This window comes from Gigantopelta aegis, chromosome 9 (assembly GCF_016097555.1).
Source record: "Gigantopelta aegis isolate Gae_Host chromosome 9, Gae_host_genome, whole genome shotgun sequence".
NCBI classification, from domain to species: domain Eukaryota; kingdom Metazoa; phylum Mollusca; class Gastropoda; order Neomphalida; family Peltospiridae; genus Gigantopelta; species Gigantopelta aegis.
Genome location: NC_054707.1, coordinates 552,443 through 564,792, shown reverse-complemented (window position 1 = coordinate 564,792; position 12,350 = coordinate 552,443). Strand labels below are relative to the sequence as shown.

General features: G+C 35.1%; 2 protein-coding genes across 4 annotated transcripts in view; one reads left to right on the top strand and one right to left on the bottom strand.

Moving 5' to 3' along the window:
* The first annotated feature begins 891 nt into the window (after window positions 1-891).
* LOC121381338 (NADH dehydrogenase [ubiquinone] flavoprotein 3, mitochondrial-like) lies at window positions 892-5,903 on the top strand. The gene is made up of 3 exons (XM_041510614.1): window positions 892-1,009; window positions 4,427-4,544; window positions 5,491-5,903. The coding sequence occupies exons 1-3, from the start codon at window positions 965-967 to the stop codon at window positions 5,637-5,639; spliced, it is 312 nt and encodes a 103-aa protein (XP_041366548.1). The 5' UTR covers window positions 892-964; the 3' UTR covers window positions 5,640-5,903.
* A 2,853-nt stretch (window positions 5,904-8,756) lies between these two features.
* The window catches only part of LOC121382205 (CWF19-like protein 1), a 41,764-nt gene continuing 38,170 nt past the window's right edge, over window positions 8,757-12,350 (bottom strand). For all 3 annotated transcript variants that reach the window (XM_041511729.1, XM_041511730.1, XM_041511731.1), the window contains 2 exons: window positions 10,087-10,184; window positions 8,757-9,194 (listed from right to left, as the gene is read on the bottom strand). In XM_041511729.1, the coding sequence (XP_041367663.1) occupies window positions 9,053-9,194; window positions 10,087-10,184 (240 nt within the window). In that variant the 3' untranslated portion in view covers window positions 8,757-9,052. The remainder of the gene's footprint in view (window positions 9,195-10,086; window positions 10,185-12,350) is intronic.

Sequence of the window (12,350 nt, the reverse complement as noted above, 5' to 3'; positions counted from 1 at the left end):
ACCGTCAAGTAGCCGTGGTTCTAACACACCACAGTTTTGGAGAAACAATGAAATTATAACTTAAACAACATGCGTCAATGGTCATAGATATAGCAAAAAACCCCAACAAAACTTGTTTTCAAGTGTACCGTACATCATTCATATATGTTTTGCACAATATTTGCCAATAATTATTTGCAGTTAAAAATAAGCTCTGTCCAGAGGCACATAATGTCATCAAGGAAAATTAACTGAAAACAACCATCATACCCTGGATTCATAACAAAAATTAAATAATACTAAAAATTAAAAACAAAAGAAACATTAAAGAAGGGGGTGGGTGGGTGGTGTGGTGATGTAGATTGTTTCTGTTCTTTTTATTGTAAAGCACGATTCTCTCTCTCTCTCTCTCTCTCTCTCTCTCTCTCTCTCTCTCTCTCTCTCTCTCTCTCTCTCTCTCTCTCTCTCTCTCTCTCCCCCTCCCTCTCTCTCTCTCGTGTAAAATTAGTACACTTATGAATTTTTGGTATGCATACATGTATGGATATCGAAATTAAAATGTTTAGAGACAAATAAAAAGCTGAAAAAAAGGGGAAAAAAAGCTGAAGTATTAAATAGCATAACAATCTCGCTTTAATTATTGTCAACTGCATGTCCCGATTGAAATAATTTTCTCGGGACATAAATGTGATAACTGGTAACTCGTTCATTACATATACCTCATCTACCACTGACCTAGACCTTTACGTAATAATTGTCGGATGGCACATAAGTAGTAAATAAAATGTTTTGTGTTTGTGGTGATGATATAGCCTACCCCTACATACGTGTAAATAAAATGCTTTGTGTTTGTGGTTTACCAAAAAGCACTTTAGAAAAGTGATTCAAATTTTAAAAGTTACTTTTTGTGGCATTTGGTCACGCACCGGTATTTGGGGAACCCGTGTATGAATCCGTAAACTTGGCTGGTTAGAGACAAAAAATAATGCAGTGTGCTAGACCTTTTGTACGGTCTGTGGTGTCAAGATGTGTAGGTTTTATAAAATTATTTAATCCTAAAATGACAGATTTGATATTTTAAACCATTAAAACAAAATTGTGCAGAGTGCTAAACCAAACTCTTAAAGGTGCATAATCTAGTTGCAAGTGACTTACTTTGCTATTTTTACATAAATAAATTAATTTATCTCGCCTTAATGTAAAAAATCTTTAATCTCATTGGTTGTTTGCCGTTGGACAAATCCCTTATATCCCTGTGGGCGGAGCCAAATTCTGTTAGGCCCTATACCCCGTCTGTAATTTCCAACAGTTTCCAGCCACCCCAGTTAATGCTAAAGCAATAATTAGATTATAAATAGCATTGATAATCAATCAATATTGCAATAATTTCGTATTTCAAACATTTGAAGTTAAAAACTCGTTTATCGTTGGAACTATTTTTCGTCACTGGCAAGTGGTTTCGTTCGCGTCCGCATGGTACGGCTCCGTTAATAAATTGTTAACAATTATTGTCTGGCGTTATTTTGATTATTTGGCTATATGGTTTAACATGTTGGCAAGATAAATTCGTTGTAGAAGCATCTCTCGGGGTATATGGCTTTTTATGTACCCTCAGTGTGCTCTTTTACCCCCTCGCCTTCGTCTCGGGGTAAAAGAACACACAGAGGGTACATAAAAAGCCATATACCCCTCGTGATGCTTCTACAACTTATATTGCCAATTTTGTGATAAATTAATCAACAGGTTAATCGATCAAACCAGCCTTTACTGATTTTTTTTGGAAACAACAAAAATGTCCAGCTTTTATATGCAGTTTGTAAAAACATTGGTCAGGTTATAAATAAAACAGAAATACTTGTGTATAAATAGAATAATGGCACAGTCACACGGTTGGGTGAGATCGGTATAAGAATCGACCATTTGCCAACACTGGCAACATTAGGCCAACATAGTTGTGCTATCTGGGAAAGAATGTCGTCTGCTTTACGGAGAATGAAATTAGTAATCTGTTGTTAATTCATGAAGGCACAATCTAACTAAGTTGGTTGAGCACTTACCTGATGTGCTTGCATCCGAGGATCAAAGCACCTCATTGGACCCAAATGGTTCACCACGACCAGTATATATATATATATATATATATATATATATATATATCAAAGGCTGTTGTGTGTGTTGTCCTGTTTGTGGGAAAGTGCATATAAAAGATCCTTTGCTGCTAATGGGAACATGTAGCAGCTTTCCTTAAGGACTATGAGTAAAAAATTTCAAAATGTTTAACATACCATAGATGATGATTAATAAATCAATGTGCTTTACTGATGTCATTAAACAAAAGAAACTTAGTTACCGTAATTCACAGACAGGGGTCGAAATATACGCTATTCCGAAATTAGTAATGTTGTATTCCGTCGTGAATGGTTGCAATGTAAGACTGAATAGTGAAATCTGCAGTGACTATTCCGTCTTCTCGCATGTTCGGCTGCAACAATATTCTGGCTCAACAAAACCGCGGAGCAATTGGCCTGATCTCTTCGCAAATAATTTTACAAAAACAAATGAACTTGATAAAAAATAAATTTAAAATAATGTTTTTTAAAAATACAAATTATGGCCATGTGCCGGCAATTAAATATTATTACTTCAGCAACTCAACTTTGTACTTAATAGTATAATGTAAGTTTTCCATTGGATTGACATAAAGAGGTTTTCAAAATACTGTCAACCCCAAATACTGACCCCCTTTGACTTGTTCTTGATGGTACCCGATTTGTATTATTTATTTTTATAAATATTTTTGTTGTATATCATTTATATACACATATCCAAAGGTACCGTAAAGGTTACTCAGGCACCTTTTTCTCAATCGAGTTCATAATTCCAGTGCCACTCTGGCGATATTTTCAAGTCGTAACTTTGTCGAGTCACTACTTTTGAACATGCTCGAATATGTTATAATGTAATGGGGCGAGTTCAATTTTAGTTCCTAATATTATGTAGACTGGTAGATATGTGTTTGCTGATTGCACTATTTTGCTCAATGCAGTGTAACATTGATACATGTACCGTTAAATGGATAGTACATTCTCAGATGGAATAGTGCTTTATGAAATGTATTATTCCTGTGGGATAGTGGTAAATTTTTTAAATTTCGACCCCTGACAGAATAGACTAATCGATAAAAACAGCCATTATGCAACTTTGAGACAAATCTTGATTAGTGATATTTTCTAGCCAATTGAGATTATTACGGTACTGTTTTAATGTTTTAAAATTGTGTAGTGATCTCTGAAACTTGAATAGCGAATCATGAGGTGATACTGATTAGCAGTATACATATGCAGTATCCTATAGACAGGATAGTACATTAAAGGATTTATCCAGGTATCCTGTGTGTCCGAACATAAGCCCCTTCCCAAAAGAAAGTGGCATTGAAAATTCTCAAATTTTGTACTACAAATTCCCAATATATTCATTATGAGTCGAGTCTGGCTTATGTTACATGACCTATATTTTTGGTCAGTGACCAAAAATATATAGAGGTTATTATCGTTTTTTTTCGGTATCATCAATATCATATATTAGGAATAAAAATTGCATTATGCAAGCCTCTGGCATGAGGGTAATAATCTCTTTATCATATAAGCTCAAGCTTAATACAATGTGTTGTAAACTGTACACACAACTTTAATTCCAGTCCGCCATTACTAGATATTCAAATGACGTAAGAATATGTGGCGCGGTGTATTTTTGAATGGAAATGACGTCCAACTCGAATGACGTCATTTTGGATGTCCTTACATCAAAATAAAGTTATACCTAACATTTTTTGTTTTCTGAACGCTGGACAGCTTTCAGTGTCAAATTGCCATTGAAATGTTTTTATTTGATGACTATGAATGCATACGTCAATCATGGAGTGTCACCCAAGTACGTTTGCTTAAATGTCAATAAACCTAGTGCTGAGACCTCAACTAATTTACATCTAATTTGCAAAGTTATCAAATTCTTAAAGTATGTGATCTGAAAAAGATCACATACAGTACTTTGATTGCACTGAAAATGTAAGATATTATATGATAAAGAGATTTATCTAGTCGTCATATCTTGGCAATGTATAAAGTGATTGTTGGATAAATATAAATTATCAGTGATGTACTGCATTATTCAGTGGCCTCAAAACATATCCCAAGTATGATTTTCTTGCCCTAATTTTCCCAATCCCATGGAACACTGGTGAAAAATCCTGGATAAATCTCTTGCCTTTATTAATATATTATACCAGTTGTCGAGTATTGGCTAAAACAAAAAACACAGCCCAATGGGTCTGCAGACTAGCATCGATCCTAGTTCAACCGGGCACCAGACAAGTGCTTTATCAAGACATAATATGGATTTAAGAATATTTCTAACAAATTTCTTAATACATGTATGCATATATTTACAGACTCTTTCTGGGCTCCGTCTTTGTTCAGTTTCACTAAGTGATTCCACCTCGTCAAAGGGCAGTTCAACTAAGAAGGAAACACCACAAAAAACTAAGCCGCAACAAGCATCAACTACCGGTGAGGTTTCTATGAATTTTGCTATTAAATTCACTACTCCCCCATCTCTCGCTCTCTCTGTATCCCTGTCTCACTCTCTTCATCTCTCTATCTCTCCCCCTGTCTCTCTCTCTTTTCAACCAGTGCACCACGACTGTTATACCAAAGGCCGTGGTATGTGCTATCCTGTCTGTGGGATGGTGCATATAAAAGATGCCTTGCTATTATTGGTCAACTGTAACAGGTTTCCTCTCTAAGACTATATGTCGAGATTACCAAATGTGTGATACCCAATAGCCGATGATTAATAAATCAATGCTCTAGTGGTGTCGTTAAACAAAACTATATATATATATTTTTTCAGTTTAAAAAAAAAATACTGGTAACCAATCTCTTAGTAACATATATCAATACTAGGCTCTGTTGTACTTTTATAGGGTTCGGGAACGTTATCACATACATAGTAAACGATTTGTCGTTCTTCCAATTTGAAAAATGTGCAGCCAGTATATGAAGTGTGTGTACAACATTTTGTGCCCTGGTCATTTTATGTATCCTGTTAATAATATATATTATAATATAATATTATTGTCTTAAACATGCAAGATATTATATAATTATAACCCCCCTCCCATCACCCCAACACATTTTCTTTTAGAATCATTAAATATTTTTGAATAAGATCACTTTAACCAGTGTTTAGTATATCAATTAAAAAAAAAATAACATCAAGGGATTTGATCACATGGGGTGGGTGAGGGGTTAGTAGTGGACACAATTTTGGTATACCCATCTACAAATTAATAAAATTTTATTTAAACGAACAATGAATAAAAAGAAACTCACTTGAAATAAAATAATTATGGTTCTTCCCATCTCCTTAAGTCCTGTATGTGAGTGATTCTGTAATAGCCATTGTAGACTCATTGCATTTTGTTAATGTTTTGTCTTTGTAATTTTATTTTAGCTGCTAAGAAGATGGCTACTCCGGAAACAAAATCTGACAACAAATCCTACAAAGTTCCCGAATATTATGGTCACAATGAATGGTCGTTTTACGACATCGACAGTACAATGAATAAATTTAGACTTCCACAGCCATCCAGCATAAAATGATCGTAATAAAGCTCAGGCCACAATTTCAGGATGTGTCCAGTGCATCCTAGAACATGTGAACATTTGCTGTATTTCACAAGATATTTATTGTATTTTGTTAAAAGGAACACTTAACAATGAAAGTATTCCCGCGGTTTGTATTGTAGATAATAATGTAAATGTTGCACTAAAGTCAATCGGACTGAAGTTCTCTATAGCTGTTTGATCTGATGTGTGTGTGAAGTATTAATGATTGTTTAGTGTGGAATAAAACTGTTACAGTTATCTGTAGTCTTTCTGTAATTCATTAGTAGATAGAGGCGGCAGAACGTAGCCCAGTGGTAGAGCGCTCGCTTGATGCACTGTTGGTTTGGGATTGATCCCCGTTGGTGGGCCCATTGGGCTATTTCTCATTCCTTCCAGTGCACCACCAAAGGCGATGGTATGTGCTATCCTGTGTGGGATGGTGCATATAAAAGATCCCTTGCTACTAATGGCAAATGTAGCAGAATTTCTCTATTTGTGAAAATGACCAAATGTTTGACATCCAATAGCTGATGATTAATCAATCAAAGTGCTCTAATGGTATTGTGAAAACAAACAAATTAATAGGTGGCAGATGGTAATTTTCAGCGGTTACTGTTGCCACCACTGCTGCTTACTTGCAGGGCTTCTAAAATGTTTAGAAAATCCACTAGCCATAGGATCGGTAATTAAAAAATTTACTAGCCCTACTTTACTTTAAGTAAATACAATTTTACTAATAGTAATATTTATCTAATAATGGGATATATAATCTAAAGAAGGAGATGATCTTTAAAATAGTGGAGGTGTGGGCAGGATATTCATATTTACAAAACAGACTTTGAAGACTGCATTTGACAACTTTTTTTCACTAGCAGTTGGGCATGGCAATAATAGTTATTTACTAGCCCATCATGGAATATCACTAGCCACAGGAGTGGGGCTACCATAATCTAGAAGCCTCGTTACTTGTCATGCTTACAGTTATACACCTCATGGTGCTCAGTAGACATATTTGCTTACTTTCCCAAATAAGTCTCTTACTTGAAGCAAAAAGAAATTAGGAACACCCTGTTTAATAAAGTTTCTGTTTAATGACACCACTAGAGCACATTACATTATTAATCATCGGCTATTGGATGTCACATTTTTACATGTAAACTTCAGAGGATTTGCACTACATTTTTACATTGGCATCAATTGATCTTTTATATGCACAGGACATACCACAGATTTGATAAACCAGTTGTAGGAAATGGTTATGATGAGAAATGATTCAATGAGAGAATAGATCCACCAAGGGGATTCGATCCTTGAACCCAAGCCCCTCCGGTGAGCGATCTATTGACCAGAAGGAAAGAAATGTTTGTTGAACACCACCTTGGCATATTGTTCAACAAGCATTCTGATGGTACTGCTAAAGTAATGCATGTCCCCCACCGGACCCAATACATTTTCCTATCTCCTAAATCAAAGGGCCATAACTGAAAAATGGGTAAGTCTCCTTAAGTTAAACTTAATCTATAACTGTATATGATAAAGCTATATGCCAAATTTCATCTAAACATCTTCTAACATTGCTAAAAACAGAAAAGGAATTTTTGTTTTGTATATCTTCAAAGTTCAAGAGCTATAATTGAAAACTTGGTTAATTGCCACGAAAGTCAAACTTGATCCGTAACATGATAAAGCTATACACAAAATTTCAGCTCATAACTTGAGGCATTGCAACAAAAAATTTCGGAAAACAAATGATCATATCCAAGTTCAAGGGCCATAACTGGCAAAAATGTGTAAATAACCATGAAAGTCAAACTTGATCTGCAATACTACATGATAAAGCTATACACAAAATTCAAATCCAGGCACTTCCGGAAAACTATATGTGAGGCAGACTGATAGATGGACAGACAGCTGGACGGAGATGAAACCTATAGTTGACTTTGGTTGGACCGATAGGAGACTAATGAATAACTATTACTGGTGGGTTTATTGAGATATGGTATGTAGACACACACAGACATTTAAATGTTGTTGTGTGTGTGTGTGTGTGTGTGTGTGCATTTTCGCCACATGCTAAAAATTTCCATTCCAAAATTACTATTAAAAAAACGGGTCACGTTTTTTAAAATTAACTATCGGATATATCAATATAAACACTATTTCCTTCAATACATCTAATAAAAATGTGTCTTTACTGAGGGCTGTTTAAAGAATCTCGTGACCATTTTCAGGCAGACGGGGAAAACTGAATGGAATCCCAACTTGGGTAAGAATGTCGCCCACAGAAAAGTTATTGGTCTCCAAATATATAATATAAAATATAATTTGGAACTCGTTGCCGTCTCCATTTGTATACGAGATGAACATTAGTAGGAGCACTTCAGTGTAAAATGATCACATTCTAATTGTTAGTGATGATGTTTTAAATATATTAGTTGTTAGGGTACAGGGTTGAAAATGGCTGAACTTCCTGCATGACAATCGGTCCAGCTAACTACTAACTTTGTTTTGTTAATAACCAACAGAAACACTATTCTAATAAATATTGTGGTTTATAATGATTTACACATCTGTGGTGGAATCAGTTTTACAAATATTTTGATGTAGATCAGAGCTGGTTTAAGGATCCGCAGAACCTGTAGCACAAATAACAGCGGGGACCCCTTCCCAGGATAAATATTTTACAACTCCCTCAGGGAGAGGGGGAAAAATTACCTGGGGAAAATAAATGTAAACATCACTGCAGAGCCCCCTTAAGCACGGGGTCCATAGCACATGCTATTAGGATAAACTGGCTCTGATGTAGATATTTATTTTAATATAAAAGTAAAATAATTGATCAGATGAAAGACAAAAAAAGCTCCCGGCTGTGGTGATGTTGACTGGCAAAAACTGGTCAGGCCAGCAGTGTTTCGACCTCTGGGGTAGACTTGCACTGTAATTAAAACTTGTTTGAAAATCTATAGGTATGAATACTAGCCTCAAATTGCAAACAAGCTTGCTGTTTAAAATGGGACTACAGGTGGGGAAGTGGGGACATCCATAAGAAACTACAGACATGAAGAAATTATGAAAACTATGATAAATTAAAAAATCATTTAACTAAAGATATTTAACAAAAATAGGTTTATTTATTTAAAAACATCCAAAAAGACATTTCTAAAAACATATTTATGTACAAAGTAATAAAAGTATTGAAACTAACTCTTGATAAATTAAAAATGTACCTTATCAACGTCTAAAATCTTTTTTCTGTCCAGTTTTAAATTGTTCCTAGCATGTGTGAATTATTCCACACCAGTCAGAATTTCACATTCAGTGTATAAAATCTTTCAAGAATGATTTCAAAATTTTCTGAATACTTCCTATATTGCAAACCCATCAGATTTTTCTGATTTAATGACAGGTCATGTAAAGTTGAAATCATACTGTCTAAAGTCTGTTTTAAAAGAAGCTGCAATTTCTGACTCCTCATCTTTTGATAAAACACAATTCTTCCAGTCAACTCGTTCAGGCATGTTCAAAAGACCAGGCTGAGATAATGCTTCTCTGAAAATCGAAATAAATGGAAAACTGTACTCAAAAGTAATTGATGCTGTCCAGTCAAGTGTGCATTATAATTTGGGTCATTTTTGTGTAGTTATGAATTTTATAAACTAAAATTAATGTTTGACAGAATGAAAAAAGATGACCTCCACATAATCAGATTGATAAAGGTAAGTTGTCCATAATGAATCATGTTTGATTTTTACAAGTGACATTAGTTAGACTATAATAAAATAAATGCTTGATATTTGTCGATTTTTTTTCAATATGGGAGCAGGTTGTTGATTTTTTTTTTTTTTTTTATATTTGCAGGACACTGGAAATATGGCACTTCGAGCATCATATATTTTTAAAGGGCAAACAATTTGGCCAATAAAAATCGGGGGTAGGCCTTTTTTCTTGGGTTGAGCTAAGATAAAAATTTAGGATTTATTTCATTTTGGCCATATTCTTAGTTTTTTCCATCTAGGGCTGATAATTTGGAATGAGACCATTGTGCAATCTAAGGGAGATAAGTTATTATTTAAAAATAAACAAAAAATCAACCAACAAAATTAAATGTATAATTTTAAAGTAATTTTAAATACAAACTTCACATCATCAGCTACAAAAGGTGTGGCAACAAGGTTCAAAAGTCGACAGTAATCTGTCACATGGGAATTGAATGCTTCACATAATAGCTTTAACAAGATATTAAATCGCAAATATATTTTAAAAATCTAATGACCTTGAGACCAATTGTCAGCCAGTAGAATAACGGACATCATTTTATTTTTTAATGGGTGAAAATATGGAATTATATTTTGATCTTTAAATTATAAACTAATAGAATAATTAAAGAAATTCTTAATTCAAAACCTAAATTCATATATATGTAGTATGAATAAATTCTTACCTTCCAAACTGAAGAGGGAATGATTTTGATATCCTGTGCAACAGCTTTTCTCCCGTCGGCATTTCAGCATAGAAGTATGGAGCACCAACTGGGACAATCTACAAAAAGTCGTGATGAAGTCATGATGAAAGAAAAATAAAAATTATTTAATAACATTTTAACATATCATCATTTATAAGGACATCACAAAATAAAAACTACATTTTTATATCTTTTTTTTTTTTAAATGGAAGGAAGGAAGGAAATGTTTTATTTAATGATGCACTCAACACATGTTAATTACGGTTATATGGCGTCGTTTTTTAAATGGTGGCTGGGGAATGAAACATTTTTCTTTGATATTTTCAGGGCATGGTAATTAACAGACATCATGTATCACAATGGTTTAGAGGACAAATAAAAAAAAAAAAAAAAATTGGCCAATTGAAAAAAAAACCTAAACAGGGTGGGTAAGAATAAAAATATAGGGTTTAGTTAATTATTACACGATTATAGTAAACAGAATAAGTAAAGAAACCTGTGGTCATAATTTAATCTTTTAACATTAAAAATTAATTAATGTGTGCAATTTATATTGATGTGGTTCATCATTTCAGTTTTGCATTTACCATAGTTTGACACCCAATGGCAGATTGATTTTGTGTTAAACATTCATTCATTCATTAATGTGGGTTGGATATATTAATACAATTGGTCGAAATTCTCCATTTTGTTTAATGACACATCGGCACGTTTTTAAAGCACGGTTATTTGGTGTTTAACATTTGGTTATTTTGACATCAGGTCGACAAAGAGGAAACCTGTTGCCACCACATAGGCTGCTCCTAATGATAAATAACAAGGACTATTTTATATGCACTTTATCCTAGTGATCAGTGTACAAACCATGGCCTTTGATGGGTGTTATGAATCACTGGTTGGGACTTTATCCTAGTGATCAGTGTACAAACCATGGCCTTTGATGTGTGTTATGAATCACTGGTTGGGACTTTATCCTAGTGATCAGTGTACAAAGCATGGCCTTTGATGTGTGTTATGAATCACTGGTTGGGACTTTATCCTAGTGATCAGTGTACAAAGCATGACCTTTGATGTGTGTTATGAATCACTGGTTGGGACTTTATCCTAGTGATCAGTGTACAAACCATGGCCTTTGATGTGTGTTATGAATCACTGGTTGGGACTTTATCCTAGTGATCAGTGTACAAACCATGGCCTTTGATGTGTGTTATGAATCACTGGTTGGGACTTTATCCTAGTGATCAGTGTACAAACCATGGCCTTTGATGTGTGTTATGAATCACTGGTTGGGACTTTATCCTAGTGATCAGTGTACAAACCATGGCCTTTGATGTGTGTTATGAATCACTGGTTGGGACTTTATCCTAGTGATCAGTGTACAAACCATGGCCTTTGATGTGTGTTATGAATCACTGGTTGGGACTTTATCCTAGTGATCAGTGTACAAACCATGGCCTTTGATGTGTGTTATGAATCACTGGTTGGGACTGAACAAAACCCAGTGTCCACAGTGGCTGACCAATCCTGTAACCCACCACAGATGTAGGAAGGTGCCATAATGAGGAGGCCACACACAAATATAACTACATATATAAATATATAAAAAACATCACTGCTCCCTTGCCCCTTGTTTCCTATGCCAGTGCCCACTATGCCTTAGACCAGACCTCTACCAGTGAGCTACAGCCTACCCCTGAAATGCACCCCACCCCTGATATACACCCCACCTCTGAAATGCACCCCACCCCTGATATACACCCCACCTCTGAAATGCACCCCACCCCTGATATACACCCCACCTCTGAAATGCACCCCACCCCTGATATACACCCCACCTCTGAAATGCACCCCACCCCTGATATACACCCCACCTCTGAAATTTACCCCACCCCTGATATACACCCACCTCTGAAATACTATGTGTAGCTTTTGTTTTGAACCTATTGGAGGTAAAAAAAAATTGGGGTCTGTTGTACATTATCTGTCTGACCCCATTTTAATTATTATGGACTACACCACTAGAGCACATTGATTTATTAATCATCAGCTATTGAATATCAAACATTTGGTCATAAAGTCTTAGAGAAGAAACCTGCTACATTTTCCATTAGTAGCAAGGGATATTTTATATGCACCATCCCATAGACAGGATAGCACATACCATGGCCTTTGATATACCAGTCACGGTGCACTGGCAGGAACGAGAAATAGCCCAATGGGCCCACCGACAGGGATCGATCCCA